Raw genomic sequence first — 18,234 nt, forward strand, 5'->3', positions numbered from 1 at the left:
CAACAAGTTTCAATTCTCATTCTTTTTATATGTGAAGCCATCACTTCCCATAAGATCATTACATGATATTTCATGCTTTTGTTCTATTCTCACTCTTTTGATCATGGCAAGAGACAAATCCCTTGAACTGAGACACTCTTTATTATATGGCTCACGAGCTCGAATACATCAGGGGTGACACAAAGAAAAACTCAAGACTAAAACACTAAGACTTTTAAGCTACTAGAGAAAGAGAAAACAGAAAAGGAAAACTAAAACAAAGGTAAAGGCAAAAGATGTGATGCTGATACGATACCGGGCCAACTCCCCCAAGCTTGGCACAAGCCAAGGGGATTGCCCATACCAATGCTCAGTTGTCTTCCTTTGGTGCTGAAGGTGGAGTTGTTGCAACATGAGTTTGATCCTCCGTCTTCCAAGGCATAGGTGCTCCATCATGGAAAGATGAACGAGTCTCCGGAATCCTCAAATCTGCAGCCAACCGTATTGATTTAAATCTATATTCATACTCACAGTTTTGGTTCTGCAGGTCATAGATCTGGGCCTGGAGTTGATCAACCCGGTCATAGAGCCTGGAGAGATGCTTCCCAATGTCATTGGCATCAATCATGTGCTTGTTGGTGAACTCCGTGATCATCATGTGGTTGGCATTGAGTCCATGCTCCACCATCCCTTGGCATTTGAAGACTTGTTGCTCCATTGCTTCGAGCCTCGTCTCCACGCTCCCGGTCTTCTTAGGCCCCTCAACATCACGGATGTGCAACATCCCCTCACGCATCTCGATAGATTGAGGGTGTTGCAGCACTCCCGTGAGGTAGGGATTGATGACCTTCTTGAAGATCTTGTCCTTCGGAGCTTTTGGGGAAGTCATAGCAATCTAGATATGCAACAGAAATAGGCTCGAAACAAAAACAGAGGGAATGTGCGTGATGCAGGGGTCAGACCAAACGGGAGTATATATAATGATTTTTTTTCAGACCAGAAGGAGTAACCCGCACGAAAACGGAGTCCGGGAGGCGCACGAGGTGGCCACAAGCCCTCACGGCGCGACCAGGGGGTGGGCTCGCGTCGTGCAGGCTTGTCGCCTCCTCGCGCACTTTCCGGACTACTTCCAATTTTTGTATTTTTTCAAATATTCCAAAACGGAGAAAATTTCCTACCAGAAAATTTTTGGACTCTGTTTTCTTACCGAATCACATACCTCTTCGTTTTCGGAGTCTGAAACAGGTTGATAAATATCCCTTAGGTATTCTTCCGGAGTTATGGTGTTGATAATATTGCTTTCAACATTTATGGGAGTACCTGAGATATAATGCTTGATTCTCTGCCCATTTACCACTCTCGGACAATTACCTTCTGTGTTGTTGATCTTGATAACACCGGAACGATATACTTCCTCAACAACATAGGGACCTTCCCATTTAGAGAGAAGCTTGCCTGCAAAGAATCTTAAACGAGAGTTATATAGCAAGACATAATCACCTACATTGAACTCACGCTTTTGTATCCTCTTATCATGCCACCTCTTAACCTTCTCTTTGAACAGCTTGGCATTCTCATATGCCTGAGTTCTCCACTCATCAATTGAGCTAATATCAAATAACCTCTTCTCACCAGCAAGTTTGAAATCAAAGTTGAGCTCTTTGATTGCCCAATAAGCTTTGTGCTCTAGCTCAAGAGGTAAATGACATGCTTTACCGTACACCATTTTGTACGGAGACATGCCCATGGGATTCTTATAGGCAGTTCTATAAGCCCACAATGCATCATTAAGCTTCTTAGACCAATCCTTTCTAGACCTGTTGACAATCTTTTGCAGAATCAGTTTAATCTCTCTATTACTTAGCTCTACTTGACCACTGGACTGAGTAATCAACACTACTAGCAACCTTACAAGTACCAATCGGAGTCGCGAGACGGAGATTGGTTACAAGTGATGAACTAGGGTTTGGAGATGAGATGGTGCTGATGAAGATGTTGATGGTGACGAGTCCCCTCAGATGAGAGGAGTGTTGGTGATGACGATGGCGATGATTTCCCCCTCCGGGAGGGAAGTTTCCCCGGCAGGATCGTCCTGCCGGAGCTCTAGATTGGTTCTGCTCAAGTTCCGCCTCGTGGCGGTGGAGAATCCACGAAAAAGCCCCTCCTTGATTTTTTTTTCCGGACGAAACCCTTCATATAGCAGAAGAGGGGGGCCGGTGGGCCAGCAGGCTGCCCACAAGCCCTCATGGCGCGGCCTGGGGGGGTGGCCGCGTCGTGCAGGCTTGTGGCCACCTACTGGCGCCCCTCTAGCGCTTCTTCGGCCCAGTAATTTTTATAAATCCGAAAAAAATCCTCGTTGATTTTTACGGCGTTTGGAGTTGCGCAGAATAGGTATCTCAACTTTGCTCCACTTTCAGGCCAGAATTCCAGTTGCCGACATTCTCCCTCTTCATGTAAACCTTGCAAAATAAGAGAGAAAAGGCATAAGTATTGGACCGTGAAGTGAAATAACAGCCCAAGAAGCAATAAATATCAACATGAAAACATGATGCATAATGGACGTATCAGGTGCTGATTTGGATCCACTAGTTTAATGCTATGGTTAGACTTTGTATTAATTGTTCTTTCGTAGTTGTGGATGCTTGCAAGAGGGGTTAATCATAAGTGGGATGTTTGTCCAAGTAAGGGCAGCACCCAAGCACCGGTCCACCAACATATTAAAATATCAAAGTAGCGAACGTGAATCATATGAACATGATGAAAACTAGCTTGACAGAAATTCCTATGTGTCCTCAGGAGCGCTTTACCTCATATAAGAGTTCGTCCAGGCTTGTCCCTTGCTGCAAAAGGGATTGGGCCATCTTGCTGCACCTTTGTTACTATTGTTACTTGCTACTCGCTACGAATTATCTTATCACACAACTATCTGTTACCGATAATTTCAGTGTTGTAGAGAATACCTTGGTGGAAACCACTTGTGAGTTCCTTCTGCTCCTCGTTGGGTTCGACACTCTTACTTATCGAAAGGACTACGATAGATCCCCTACACTTGTGGGTCATCAGTCCTCCACCTATAAGTTTTTCCCTAGTAGTGGCTCGGGCTCGGGCATGGGTTGCCCCTTATGAAGTTCGGCCACTAATATCGGTGGCTTTCACTCTGAAAATGATTTTTTATCATGCACTTGATATCAAGCGCTTTCATCCATCATCTATTCGCTTTGAGATCTGAAATCTTGAAAATCATGTTTTTCAAAATTGCTATATGTATTATCTTTGATGTATTAAACCATAATGTCAACCAATCCATGTCGATATTGGGAGTAAACCGCACGTTTAGCTCTTCTACTTGCTGGCATGTAACACAATCATCTGTGTACTCGTAGAATGCTCCAATACAGTCTTTAAACACGCGAATACATAACACACATGGCCCTGAATATGAATGCGTGTACTCAAGACGAGTAGTCACTTTGAGACCTGAAACCTTAACAATCAACTCATTTAATTCAATATGTATTATCTTTGATGTATTAAACCATCATGTCAATCAATCAATGCGATATTGGGGGTAAATTACATGTTTAGTCATCTACTTATTACTTAATGACTTGTAAGTTGTAACACAATGGTCTTTGTACATGCAGAATGGTCCAATGCAGTCCTTAAACACACGATTACATAATAGATACGGCCCCGACTACGGAAGTACGGGTTCTAAAAGAAGACTACGGAAGTACGGATGCGTGTACTAGACTACAAACTCAGCACAGTAGAATTATGGGTCCAACTTGTCAGCATAAGAAAGTGAAGTAATATAGCAAAACAAAATTGACCCTGGGATTATCCAAAACTAAGACCTCAAGGTAAGTTGATGAACAAGCTACGCACCCTACTGCAATGTCTTAGTGCATAATTCTGATCTATAAAGGCGTATAGCTTAGCACACCTCTTCTTGCTATTCAAATCTTCAAGCTATCTTTCTCATTCGTCTTCTACCAGGGTTTCTTTCAAAATCATGTTTATTTATCTTTTTTATTTTGGACTTTAGTTTCCCTTCCATTTAAAAAAATGTAATAAAAGTTACAATACTTTATTTGAGGGAAAAAAGTTACAATACTTATTAGCACACAATACTGTGTATTTTAAATCTTTATTCTATTTTCACTATTGGGTACCTTGAAGAGGTAAACATGATTTTCAAAAATTTACGTGGGTTTACAAAAAATCAAATGTAAGAATAATTTACGTATCTTCGTCCATCTAGAACCACAATCGCGCATAATTATTTCGTATCTTCATTGTATTTTAAAAATACATAATTATGAAAAAGTTGATAATGTGTATTTTGGCAAATGCTCATTGTGGTTTAGGAGAATATTTAACATGTATTAAAAATATTACTAATTGCATCATTATATAAATACTGTCCAGGTATTTATGAATATTCAAAGTGTTTTTTAAAATGTAACAATAACTTTAGAATTTTTTAATACACACTGAACTTTTTATAAAGACTCGTACATAAATAAATATAAAATTTTAAATTGCATTGGTCACTTTTATTCAAGAGGAGAAAATAAAATATTAGGTTTAAATGAAATAAAATGTAAAAAACATGACGAAACTAATAAAACAGTTATAAATGCACATGCAGAAAATTGCTTGAAGAGGTATGGTACACTACTCAAGTTGGCATAAAAAATAATCTTAGTTTGATATGCTACTAGGCCGGCCTAGGCAAGCGATGAATAGCGTCGCTCTATCAAGACTTCGAGCTTAATGTAAACATAAAATTTAGCTAGATCAAGTGCAAACTAGTCATTTGAGATTCCAAGTTCAAACTTAGGACATCTTCAAAGAGGATCCTCAAACTGCCCGCATACATTTGGACCTTACTTTCGGGTGCAGTTTGACATTCTTTGTTGTCCCACATAGGTCCATGGACTTGTCCGTTTGTCCATTTTCCTGTAAAACGGAAACAAACTAGGGGAGCTTTGCGGGTGTCTCGACCGCCGCCACGTAGGATTATCACACCCCCGACCCACCCAAAACCCCATCCGGAACCCCACGTCTCCATCTTTTCGCTATTTCTCTTGATCCCGCTTCGTCCCTCACTAATGCCACCACTCTACCAACCTGGCCGCCCACCAAGCCTTTCCTCGAGCTATGAGATCTAGGCTGCTTCACCCATTCGCGATGTCGGTCAGCTGGTTCGCACTTCTCCTCCATTCGCCGTGCAGGTACCATCCACCCTTAAGGGGGTCATGACACCCGACAAGTGTTTGGTGGAATGTTCGTGCTAATTTTTTTCTACCCTTCTTGAAAGCAATGAATTCAAGCATGGAGTACATGTACGAGCATTGTGTTGAATCATCCGATGAAACATCCAACGAGGAGGATTATGAGGATGAAACACGATGATGTGTCTGGTTCTTGTGGTGGCGGAGCGTGCGAAAGAGCATGTTCTCAATTTCAAGGGATCACACAAGGATCATCCTGTGCTGAATCGAAATAGGACATGGGGGCAGTTAACGCTGGTAGACGGCTACTTTGCCCTCAATGCCCTATTGATGGCGTCCGGTCCTACGATAACGATTTCGTCTTAAAGAAGGATGTCATAGAAAAGATTGGATTGTTTACTAGAAATGAAAGGTTGTATTGCAAATTCTTGCATAAGGCACGACCACAGATTCGTGGCACGAGTACCTTCGGATGTGTGAGATCACCTGCGAAGATGCCATGGTCAAATTTGCTACTGTGGTGGTCGAGGTGTTTGGACCTCGGTACTTGAGAGAATTAAATGTCGGAGACACCGAGAGGCTCTTGGCAATGTCCGAATCAAGAGGGTAGCCAGTCTATCTTTGATCTTTTTATTTCATGCACTAGAGATGGAAGAACTACTGAAAGGCTCTACAAGGGCAATAATCGGGGCCATGTTAAGAACCCCATCATTATTCTTGAAGCAGTTGGATCACATGATCCATGGATTTTGCACGCTTTCTTTGGCATGCTTGGGTCTCATGATGAAATCATTGTGCGAGAGTGGTATCCATTGTTTGCTACGTTAAGTAAAGGGCAAGCTCCTCCTTGCAACTGTACTATCAATGGGCATGAGTACACTATGATCTACTATTTGGTTGATGGTATGTATCCTTGATACGTCCCAAATGTATCTACTTTTCCAAACATTTTTACTCTTGATTTGGACTCTAATTTGCATGATTTAAATGAAACTAACCCGGACTGACGCTATTTTCAGCAGAACTGCATAGTGTTGTTTTTGGGCAGAGATAAAAGTTCTAATAATTGGTCAAAACTTTTTGTGGATTATTTTTGGAGTATATAAAAAGTAATGGAGCGAATACCCACCAGAGCGGGCCATCTGCTGGTGCCAAGCCAACAGGGCGTGCCCATGCCCTAATGGCTTGGGGCCACCTCAGGGCTCCTCCGACCCTAATTCCAGTCCTATAAATTTCTAATTCCGGAGAAACAAATAGGAGAGAAGATTTCATCGCGTTTGATGAGATGGAGCCGCCGCCACCTCCTATGTTCCTTGGGAGGGATGATCTAGAGCCCGTTTGGGGCTCTGGAGAGGGGGATTCGTTGTCGTCGTCATCACCAATCCTTCTCCATCAACACCATCATGACACTCACCAATGGGGGTGAGTAATTCCTTTCTAGGCTTGCTGGAAGGTGATGGGATTGGATGAGATTGATCATGTAATCGAGTTATTTTAATAGGGCTTGATCCCTAGTATCCAATATGTTTTGAGATTGATGTGGATACGACTTTGATATGCTTAATGCTTGTCACTGGGGCCCGAGTGCCATGATTTCAGATCTAAGCCTTTTATGTTTCCATGAATATGAGAGTGTGTTGCATCCTATCTTGCAAGTTGTATGCACCTATTACGTGTCATGATCCACATACCCCAAGGTGACAATAATTGGGATTCTTTCCAGTGATTGTCGTAGTTTGAGGAGTTCATATATTCACTGTGTGTTAATGCTTTGTTCCGGTTCTCTGTTAGAAAGGAGGCCCTAATATCCCTTAGTTTCCTTATGGAGCCCGCTGCCACGTGAGGGTACGAAAAAATATGTCATGCTAGTTCCTATTATAAGCATGTATGACTTTATACGAAATACATGCCTACATTACCTTCATGAGTTGGAGCTAGTTTTGTGTCTCTCTAGTATGTAACTACTACATGATCAATGTCATCTAAATCATTATCCATCACCGATCACATGCCTACGCTTTTCATATATTGAATCTTGTTAAGTTACTATTGTTGCTACTATTGTTACAATCACTACAAAACTGATGATGTTACTCTTACTGCTACTACTTCTATTTTACTGTGCTACTAAAACTTTTGTTGCAGAGAGATATCCCAGGTGTGGTTGAATTGACAACTCAACTGCTAAGATCAATAAATATTCTTTGACTCCCCTTGCACCGAATCAATAAATTAGGGTGTAATACTATTCGTGAAGACTGTTGCGATCCCCTATACTTGTGGATTACCAATCCTCCGTGGGCTACCTTCGCCAAGATCATCTCTGAGCCAGTTGGTCAGAAAATAGCTCACTTTTCCCAAAGACAATAAGGAGATAAAAGGGATCTGGAGAGGCCACTTGGACTGCTCCAAGCCCGTTTACACTTGTTTGTGGACCTCCTAACAATGGGATGCATAGACCTTGTGGGAGGTGATGAAATTTTATGTGATCATGCACACCATGATGTGAAGGATGATGGTGAATTTGCTATCAATGGTCTAGAATTTGAGAGTCTGGGTGATCCTATCCAACTTCCACATCAGAGTCTGGCCATGTTTTATGAGTTTGTTCAAATGCATCAACAAATTCGACATCGAGCAACTCATGAGTAGCTCAAGGAAGATTTGACTAAGCATATGTCAACGGTTAAGGGGAACAACTAGAACATATGTGCGAGTTAAATTTAAGTTTAAACTATTTTATTTGAAAACTTAGTTTGATTGTAATATTTAAATTAGAACTACATCGGCATTGAATATTTCGTCTCATGGAAGATTTTATATGCTATTATTTTGAGCTCCCGGACATAAAAACAATCAAAGGCAAAACATTTAGGGGACACGGTTAGATTGCTACGATGGCCGTTTTGGGGGCCGGAGTTGAAGCTGCCCTTACATCACATAATTAAATTTTTGTATTGTTTCTCTCTCATATAATGTTAATATGGGCATACAATTTTAATTTATGTTGATGTGGCAATGGCCTCAACGCTTCACATACATGCATTACTAGGCAGAACCATACCTATTACGTATTCGTGTGTTTCACGGCTGTTTGGAGCATTGTGTGAGTACTATAACGATGGTGTTACAAGCCAACAAGTAAGAGGACTAAACATGTAATTTACTTTGGTCTTGGAAACATCTATATTCTTACCTTTTCTCTCCAAATTGCCCTCACTCTCAACTTTCCCGTACAAGATTTAGTTTTGGATATTAGATTGCATCTTGCAATGAGCGCCTACTCTAGTGGTTTGACATTAACCATATATACTCGTTCTGTACCTAACTACTTGTAGTTGGGGAGAACTAAGTTAATTCTCCCCAACTACAAGTATTTAGGTACAGAGGGAGTACATTACATCAATTTTGGTAATATTTAATTTGATGAGAGTATGGATAGAGAAAGGCAAGAAAAGTTTTGATTTAGTTGAGATGTTAGTAAGATTGATTTGATTGAGTTAATGAAGGACGTGATTTTGGGAAATCATCGATTTGATTTAGATTATTCCAAGGTTATATATTTATGTTGGTTTTTATTTTGTGCGACGTTGATTAGGGTTACCAAAATACCAACAGAAAAACAAAGGAGAGGGAAACGTGAGAGAAGAAAAAACGGATATGAGATGGAGGCGGCGCCACCAACTCCCTTAATAGTAGAGATTTGTGCGACATATTGGAGTTACCTAAAAACTAACAGGAAACCAAAATGGAAGGAAAATGTGGAAGAAAAAAATGGATGGGAGGTGAAGACACAACTATCAACTCCTTTTAAATAGTAGAGATGTGGGGTTACCAAAAAACCAACAAAAAACCAAATGGGAAAGGGGAACATGGGAGGATAACTTGGTGGGAGATGGAGATGACAATATCAACTCCCCTTTAATAGCAGATTTTTTTGCTATTGTGTGTACTACGAAAGCTACCCAAAGCAAGCCAAATATTGAATTTTCTTTGAGAAGTCATATGGAGAAAATGATTCCCACATGTGAATATTACACGAAGGCAACACAAGGAACATAATTACATGATCACGCCAACGTGTGAAAAGAGATAGGCTGCGACTCTATCAAAAGGTTCTTTAAACATAAGCGACCAAAGCTTGAAATCATAGATAATCGTAAGAACGAACACACACACACTGTGTTCTGAATGTTCCATTTCATTTTCCACGCAAGTTGAAACATTTAAAATTTATTGTGATATTTTGAAACCGACACAAAACTCAAAGAAATACATGCGAAAGTAAACTGAAATCTTACATTCTTAAGAGGTTGGTCCCAATTTTCTTAACCTGCAAAGTATCCACCTTAACGTCCCACTAAGAAAAGTATTTAAGTCTTTCCTCCCACTAAGCCATGTAAAATCTGCCACATAAGGCCTTGTTTGGTTACAAGGGAACCAATCCCCAAGTGGAACTAATCCTCGCAGGGATTAGCTTGACCACTTGCTGTCACCAATCCCCACTCGTCTTGTTGCCTTTTGTCGTGGATTTGTTCCACTGGTGGGAGGAGATTCTTGCAGGCCCCATGAAAGGAAGTGGATCCAAGTGGTTTGAGCAGGGAATATCCACGCCACGGCCAAAACCAAACAACCAAATAGAAACCCATGGGGAACAGATCCCGACTGAAATGGACCACGTGGTTTGGACGACCATCCCCGGCAATCCACGTGGGTTAAATAATAACCAAACAAGGCCTAAACAAGTCATGCATTTAACTTATAGATTATAATTATTTTTGCATTAGTCTATGCTTGTAACCTTGCCACATCATATATTCATGTTGGTCATCCTCCACAGTTTTTATTTAAAATACCTTTTTAACTATAATTAAAAATATTATTCTTTTTAAGCACTTTCTTTTATTAAATTTTAAGTTTATACTTTTTTATTTTATTTAGCAACTACTTACGTTTTTCTTATCGTAGCAACGTTGTGGGAAAGAGTCATCCTTACTATTCATGTCCAATTTTTACTCAATGAAGAAGACACTTGCATGGATAACTCCAAGAAATTTCGAACTCACATTATGCTACATATATTCCAAAATTATTTTTCAATAATAAACTAATCAAGTATAACAAATCTCATATACTTATATTTTCATGCTTATATTGTTAACTATAATATTCATTTTTTTATATAAACAAGTAGGCTCTAAACATATTGCCAACACTTCCGGCAACAACGATCGAAGAATTTTCTAAGTATTCAAAACATGCGGGACATGCCAGCCGAAGGTATCATCATAGATCCAACTACACTGGAATTCCGGACCGTTGGTGAGGCCCACTGGTTGTTAGTCCTCATTACGAGGGTTGGCCCCGATCACCCTGCTAAGACTTCATTGTTTCTCCCCCAGCTATCGGACACCCGTCTTATAGCTGGCCAAACAGGTCGGGCTAAACAAGCCGATCAGTGAGCCCGTCGGCACGGCCCGTTGTGGGTCAAGCACGACACGACTTAAACGAGCCCGTTATGGAGCAGACACGATACGACTTAAATTGGCCAGTGCAAGGCATGAGCCCGCCTTAGGCCGTGTCAGGACCTAAAATAGGTAAAAATAGCCCAATAGGTAAAAATTGATCAAAAACTACCTAAAAGCGACCTAAAATCGTGCGAGATGTGTCGACGGACCGGTTCGTTTAGCTCCCGTGCCATGCCTGGGCCGGAAGGCTGCGCACATGGACCGGCATGGCTCGGCCCGGCTAATATTCGTGCCGGGCCGGCCCGTTTGGCCAGGTGGTCCCGTGCGTCACAGCGTCGGGGTGAACAACTGACGCTGCACGGATCTCAGAGAGGAACCGGATCCCTTCCTCCAGACGGCAGGCAACTCAGCAGCTCAACCCAACCAGCCGTCGTCGGCCCGAGAGAGTCTGCGAGGAGGAGCAGCAGCAGCAGCGGAGAAGAAGAAGAAGAGGAGGAGCCGCTGGTCTCTCTCCGCCATGGCCGGCTCGTCCGCCGACCCGGAGAAGCTCATGGCCAAGGCCGACAAACTGCAAGTCCCCTCTCCCCCTCTCGTTTTCCTCTTCTCCCTTCCCCCACACCTGAATTCCCCCTGCTCCTTCCGACGTGCGCGCCGTCTGATCGCGGTCCAGAAGGCGGACTGGTCGAGGGTGCCGCTGTCGAATTAGAGCCTATGCCTATTGGTTTGCGTTTCTTCAGCAGAGTTCTTCTTTCCCGACCAAGAAGGATCGGGAGTCCTGGATCTGTGACCGATCCTAGGTAAGGCGGAGCTGGCGATTTTCTTGGTAAAGATATGTGGCCCCTGGCCTTAGGATCTTGGTGATCTCCAAGTGGTTGGTGGAGGGAGGTAAGCTTTGGGGTAGTAGGATTCAGACGACTTGCCCCAGACGCTAGGGGATTTCCTGGCCACTCCTGCCTGAAAAGGGATCATTAGCTTGGAGCAGGTGCAATAAACTAGCAGGAAAATGCCATTGAATAGGTGTACTGATTCTTGTATCGGTCTGTGGTGCTTCTTACTGCGGTTATGCTTTCAGCGGTGTGGCTTGTTGGGCATGTTAGCACATTGGCCGTTGGAGAATTTGTGGTGCCAAATCCACTGCACTGACTGATGTGGCACATTCAGAAATTTAGCCTGGATATTCTCCACTTCGACTGTGATAGTAGATGAGAACAAGAGCACTCCTTTTTTTTTTTTGCAGGGAACAAGAGCACATTGCCTTGCATAAAAGTGAACCTCTTGTTCATCGTAGCCTCTCAAATGCTCACCAGTTTTTAAAAACTGATACTCTCTTTGCAACATAGTCTATACATGCAAAACATAACTAGAGCTGCCTCCCTCAGTGCAAACAAATTGCCAGGTGGTAATTGGAATCATTTTCAGAAGGCTTTTTCTTCGCAATTGCCTGACAATTTCAGCTACTTGTTAGACGATATATTAGACATTGCCACCTGTTTGTTTTAACATGAGAGTGTTTGCTAAGTATGCTGATTTTCGTATTTTTACTGATTTCTGTATCAAATCAATTTCATTTAAAGAATCCCTTTTGCATCTATTTTATAGTAATATTTTGCTAAATAAATATGGACAATCTTTTTTCCAATATATTCTTTTGCAGAACAAAACTGAGCTTTACAAGATGGAATGCTGATTGGAAGAGTGCTACCGCCTTGTACGAACAAGCTGGTCAGTGACTTTGTATGCTGTATTGCCGTTGCCATATTTGTATACTCTCTTTCACTGTTTGCTCCCCTGCATTGTATGTAATGAAATTTCATCTCCATTTTAAAGCAATTGCTTATAGATTCAGAAAGGACAATGAGAAAGCAAAGGATGCATTTGAGAAGGCTTCGAAAGGACAAGAGATGATCTCATCGTATCCTTCAGAAATTTATCTATGTCTGTTGTACTGTCACATCGTCGAACAATCACCTAATTTACCCTTAGCTAATTCCCTAGACCGTGGGATGCTGCTAAGCATATGGAAAATGCTGGTGCTTTAGCAAAGGAGCTTGGACTCTGGAATGAAGTTTCGGACTTCTATCGCAGAGCATCAGAATTTTACCGCGAATGCGGAAGATCACAACCTGCCTCTGACGCTCTTGCAAAGGGTGCCAGGTAATTCAATAGTAATCCGATAATCATTTGTTCCGAGGCTCATATGTCTAATCATTATAATATCAGTGCCTTGGAAGATAAAGCTCCAGAAGAAGCAACTAAATTGTATGATGACGCTTGCACACTTCTAGAAGAAGATGGAAAGGAGCAGATGGCTTTTGACTTGTACCGAGCTGCTGCAAGTTTATATGTGAAGCTTGAGAAGTAAGTTTGCACAGATCAGCTTATGCATGTTAATACATTTTTGCATGTCCTCTTACAAATTCATGCCATGTCATGTGTCATGCATGATTTTCTTGAATTTATTTACTCTTATGTTTATTTTATCTTCTTTGCTGTTACTTTTAGAGCAAGCACACTTTAGGATAGATAATGAGTCTCGATCCCAAAACTATGAGAGCAACACTAGGGGACTTGTACAATATCTACTAGAATAAGTACTGCCCAGCAAACACCAACGGAATTGGAGTAAGCTACACGCGCACCAAATGGTGGGCAATGATAGGTGGTATCTTTACCAATTTCAGTTCCTACAGTCGTTCTTTCTGGTACTTAGGGATTAATTCCCTTTTTTTTATTTCTTTTTTGCAATTGGTCTATGCTTGCAATTTTCGCTTTAGCTAAGGATGATGTTTGATTCATCAAACATAAAGAAGCAGGCAGAGACTATAGAAATCGGCAAGGGCTTACATTTGCTTACTAAAATAATCCAACCTGGTTGATTCTATATGCCACGAGCTTATATATCCTTATTCAATGATTTGTGTATATTTTTATTGAGTCTCTTTTTTTGGTAAAACCCACATCCCTTCTTGCATGCCTTCAATTCATTGGATTCACAGGAGGCCCTTTTTTGTATATGTGCCTGTCTATTTGTTTTGGTCTTTTTTTGTATCCTTTCCCAAACAATTGCTTTGCTTACAATTATTAGAGTTGTTGCAATCATACCTTTTGATGGTTCTGTTTGCTGAATGTACTTGTGGATTAAAATGTTCTTGAAGTTGTAGAGGCATCCTTATTTATCGTTGCATTCTTCAGTTCACACGCTGTCTTTGATCTTTTTCTGACATTTATGCACATATGCATCAGTTGGCATTTTTAGCAATCGTGTTTATGTACTGATTTGCGTGTCATTCCATATTTGGCCATCTCTGACAGGTACTCAGATGCCGCTGCATTCCATTTAAGACTTGGTTCAGCTGCTGATAAGTGCAATGCCGTCAACAGCCAATGCAAGGTACACCAAAATGTGCTTTGCTATTCAGAAATTTATATTTTGCAAGGTCTCTGAGGAAAGCCTTGGTATTCACCAAAATGTGTTCACTGAATAGTGTGTAAATTCTGAAACTTTTTTTTCGGACAAGATAATTCTCGCAGCGAGAAAGATTATGCGAGGTGAAAACTGAGAAGTTTCCTAATAGATAATAGCATGCTAGCTGGTCTTGGAAGTTTATCCCTTTTAAAACATTCATGTGCAAAATGAAACTATATTCATTCTTGCTTGTTCAGTTAAAAGGTATCATGATTTTGGAAAAAAAAGTGTTAATCCAGAGTTTCTTCATGTGTGCAGGCCTATCTGAGTGCAATCATTATCTACCTTTATGCACATGATTTTCAACAAGCTCAGAAATGCTACAATGATTGCTCAGGGTAAGTTGTGCGTAATAGACTGGTTTGCATTGCCATATAACATATTTTGTCTTATGTTGGTTGTATTAAATCACTTCTCTTTCCTCTTTTTCTGTCTTGCAGGGTTCAAGGCTTCCTGAATAGTGACCAGAATCGATGTGCAATGAAACTGTTGTCTGCTTATGAGGAAGGTGATGCTGAAGAAATCAAGCGTGCTGCTCAATCAACTGCTATTAATCACCTCGACCATGTGGTATGTCTTTTGAGATCCTTAGTTAAAAGGCTATCGATTACATGAGAGGATGACCTATGGTGGTGCATGTGCTTAGAATGGTGAACTAAGGCCTCTCCAAATGCACAGGTGCTTAGAGCAATTGCTTACTGTGTGATGAAGCTTAGGGACTGAACTCCCAATGCATAGGTGCCTAGTTTGTTGTCGCTAAGGTTCATTTAATTAGCTGTAGGTTCTTCATGCTCTGGATCCATTTATTTCTGAGGACACCAAAGTCTGCTCTCCTCCACAGTTACATTGCTGCATCCGTGTTTTGCTTATGTGGCATGCTTAGCACCAGTACATGGTGAAGGATTGGGAGGGGACTAAGAACCGATGCATCATAGGTTAGACATGTTATGGGTAGTTTTCCTAATAATTAAGATATATTCCTCAGATTCTGGCATTGCTATATTGGCAGTTGTGTGTTCTTCAGCAGTAATCTCAGGATAAATTGCGTTCGACCGTTCCATCTCACTTTAATTTTGCCTGCGTCTTCACTCGGGTCGGTCGCTGCAGGTAATTCGGCTCGCAAGGAAACTACCAACAGGTGACCTGCAGGCCATCAAGAAAGACGTGGGAGGCGGCGACGGGGATTCCTTGGACGAGGACGACCTAACTTGATCCCAAACTGCCCAGCAAGAAGCACAATCAATCGAGTGACTTGAATACACCATTATGAACAGGAAAGGTTGTAAACACACATTCTGAATTGCATAGAAACTAGTAGGCTGCATCTGTACCATGGATTTCGATCCCCATATTTTCCGTTTGTTTCGGATCCGTGCACATACAACCTATATCGGTACCGCTGGTTTGCTGTGGTTGCGACATTGTTATTGGTTTCATTCCCTTGACAGTGTTGTGTTATCTGTGTATATATTACCAGCATATGTTGAAGTGCAAACGGATACCTCGGAATTGGTGAGACTTGTGATCAGTGTTGACAAAGCAGTGAGTAGATGATGCAACCTGTTGAGATGTCTATGTCTATCCAAGAGGGCGATCACACTGACAAATCCTTTATTTATCGCGTCGACGATGCATGTAGCACATCAAGCGAGTCGACGATGACTGAAAGGAAATACACACGACAGCTTAACTGAAATGAAAGGAAATACACACGACACGATAGTCGGTACAGACGCTTGAGCGAAACGCCGGCGATTTTCCTCCGGCCGGTACGTGCTAGCTGCAAGTCTAGAGCCACGAGTAGTTGGGCTTCAGCTTGCATGTAAGCCGGCACGTACGCCATAGGTAGATAGATGATCATGGAGACTTGTTGGCGGCGGTGGATTTGCGAACCGGAGGGATCCCAGGAACCACCGGGGCAGTGACGGTGCCGGTAATCGGTGGCAGCAACGGGAGGTCGGGCACCGGCAGCCCGGCCACCGGAGCCTTCATCTCGCCGACGCCGCCACCAGCACCGGCACCGGCACCTGCAGTGGCACCCGCGTCGGTGGACGCGAGCAGGGCCAGCAGCAGGAGCGCGACGGCGAGGCGCTTTGCCATTGCTAACTTGGTATGGGAGGTTCTGAGTTGCTGGCCACTGGTGGGGAGGTGGTCTTGACTCTTGTGTAGCTGTGTCTGCGTGAGCTTAGTTGGGATTGGCATGGCGCGACGCTGCTTTTTATAGGCGGCGTGCTTTGGTGGCGCTTCCGGGTAGGTACACTGGGTGGCACGGCAGTGCGTCGTCGGCCGGCGAAGGGACGTGTTTGGAGAGGGCAGACAAATCAGCTGCCGTCGATCGCTACTGTATAGGCACGGGTGTGCCGATGAAGAAATGAAGCCCCTTGCTCTCATTTGAGTGGTACGGATACCCACTGAATTTAAAGTAAAAATAGAATTGGGAGCTTGTTAAGTGGGATTTAGAGAACTTAGGGCATCTTCAACGTGGACTCTCAAACCTTTCACAACCGTATGGATTATAGAAGTCATCTAACGCGGTCCTCTCTGCGTTCGCGAAACGTTTCGGATATGATTTCTTACGCAAACCGAAGACAAATATGAGGAAGCTTTAAGGGAGTCTGGACCAATCCCAAGCCCGATTCCGACTTCCCCTCCCTCGCGTGCTTCAAGCCCGACATCAGCTTCTGCATTCATGTCTTTGTAGAGCGCGTCGCTCCACATTGAAGGCGGCTTAGGATGGACACGACCTCTCACTGCCTCGCCATTGAAGTGGCCCACCGGTCGAGGGCACCACCCGCTGCATGCTCGGCTGAACACGCCTCCTCGACGCATTCAAACGCCCTCATTAAACCCGCATGGAAGCCGAGAAATCTACTCCAACCACATGTCCGTTCATGAGCGGGACGACATTAAATGCAACATCGGCCGAGCTCCTCCCATCTGCCCTGTATTTAAACATTTAAACAAGGTCAGAAGCCGGGCAAGAATCGCACCCCTCCATCGTTCCCTCATCTCCTCCTACACCATTTTCTCCACTCTTCCGATGGCTTCGAAGAGAAGTTCTCCGACATACAAGATGACTAGGTGGCCTGCCGAGCCCGTCGGATACGAGCACGAGCGAGGCAGCTCAATGCTCCACCTCTCGCCTAGCCCGACGGAGAAAGTTGCCGGCCCAAGCCGGTGCGTGGTTCAGCAACTCACCGCTCCAGGCCAGCTTCATGAGGAGTGGCGAGTTGCTCTGTCGGCCCGACATGGAGTACGACGGAAACCATACCTCCCGTGTTTGCCACCGTGCCTCCCGTGCCTACGACCGCGTCATGCGGGCAGAGACAAAAGTCGGGTGCACAGAGAGCGACGAGTCGGTGGCCAATGCCTCCGCGTCCGCCGCCATCATCAAGGAGAAGTAGAACACGGGAGGCCGTCGCCGCTTGGGTCCCATGAAGGCTACCACCGAGGCGATGCCGGCGTACACAACCAGTGTCTTGCCCAGTTTTTCTTTTGCGAGGACCATCGTCGACTCTGCAAGGGATCCAAGGAAGCAGAGGCGCCCCATTTCCCTCCCGCTGAAGCATCAATAGGGGGGGGGGGGGCTCCCGAAAGTCGAGTGACCGGGTTGCCGGACATGACGAAGACAAAGGGATCTATGGGCGACCATTTAGATTAGGTAGAGACGGACTAGCGCCCCTTAGTTGACGTAAATGTAATGAAATCTTTCATGTTTAGATGAAAATCCGGCATTTTTTATATGAAATCTATCATGTTTATATGAAATTCGATCATATTTGCATGAATTTTGTTCGGTTGATTCAAGTTATTGTCAAAATGTATGCGGCTAGCGTTAGATGACAGTCTCCCACATCCGTGTATGCGGACTGGTCGATCTTGTCCGCAGACGGATGCAGGAGGATATTTGCGTGTTGCCGTTGGAGATTCCCTTATTAGAAGTAGACGATTTCCATGAAGGTAGGCTAGATATTTTTAGACCGAACCATGGTGTTATACGATTGATCCTTAAAACCAAGGATGCCAAATTGAGTTACAAACTTAGGTCTATTTGTCTTTCAAATGTTAGCTCTAAAACTTC

At 43.2% G+C, this 18,234-nt stretch overlaps 2 protein-coding genes across 2 annotated transcripts; one reads left to right on the forward strand and one right to left on the reverse strand.

Moving 5' to 3' along the window:
* The first annotated feature begins 11,043 nt into the window (after positions 1 to 11,043).
* LOC123427814 (gamma-soluble NSF attachment protein) lies at positions 11,044 to 15,662 on the forward strand. The gene is made up of 9 exons (XM_045111944.1): positions 11,044 to 11,257; positions 12,342 to 12,409; positions 12,515 to 12,599; positions 12,683 to 12,841; positions 12,908 to 13,045; positions 14,000 to 14,078; positions 14,412 to 14,491; positions 14,594 to 14,723; positions 15,261 to 15,662. The coding sequence occupies exons 1-9, from the start codon at positions 11,205 to 11,207 to the stop codon at positions 15,363 to 15,365; spliced, it is 897 nt and encodes a 298-aa protein (XP_044967879.1). The 5' UTR covers positions 11,044 to 11,204; the 3' UTR covers positions 15,366 to 15,662.
* Positions 15,663 to 15,749: 87 nt separating this feature from the next.
* On the reverse strand, positions 15,750 to 16,437 carry LOC123427815. Its single transcript, XM_045111945.1, has one exon. The coding sequence runs from the start codon at positions 16,353 to 16,355 to the stop codon at positions 16,011 to 16,013; it is 345 nt and encodes a 114-aa protein (XP_044967880.1). The 5' UTR covers positions 16,356 to 16,437; the 3' UTR covers positions 15,750 to 16,010.
* Positions 16,438 to 18,234: the final 1,797 nt, after the last annotated feature.

This window comes from Hordeum vulgare, chromosome 2H (genome assembly GCF_904849725.1).
Source record: "Hordeum vulgare subsp. vulgare chromosome 2H, MorexV3_pseudomolecules_assembly, whole genome shotgun sequence".
Classification (NCBI taxonomy): domain Eukaryota; kingdom Viridiplantae; phylum Streptophyta; class Magnoliopsida; order Poales; family Poaceae; genus Hordeum; species Hordeum vulgare.

What these genes read in the sequence shown, in the direction of transcription:
- LOC123427814 (XM_045111944.1), top strand. Translation starts at nt 11,205, where the DNA reads ATGGCCGGCTCGTCCGCCGACCCGGAGAAGCTCATGGCCAAGGCCGAC. An exon ending in TTATATGTGAAGCTTGAGAA is followed by an intron (nt 13,046 to 13,999) that starts GTAAGTTTGCAC and finishes CATCTCTGACAG; the next exon opens with GTACTCAGATGCCGCTGCAT. An exon ending in CCGTCAACAGCCAATGCAAG is followed by an intron (nt 14,079 to 14,411) that starts GTACACCAAAAT and finishes TCATGTGTGCAG; the next exon opens with GCCTATCTGAGTGCAATCAT.
- LOC123427815 (XM_045111945.1), bottom strand. Translation starts at nt 16,355, where the DNA reads ATGCCAATCCCAACTAAGCTCACGCAGACACAGCTACACAAGAGTCAA.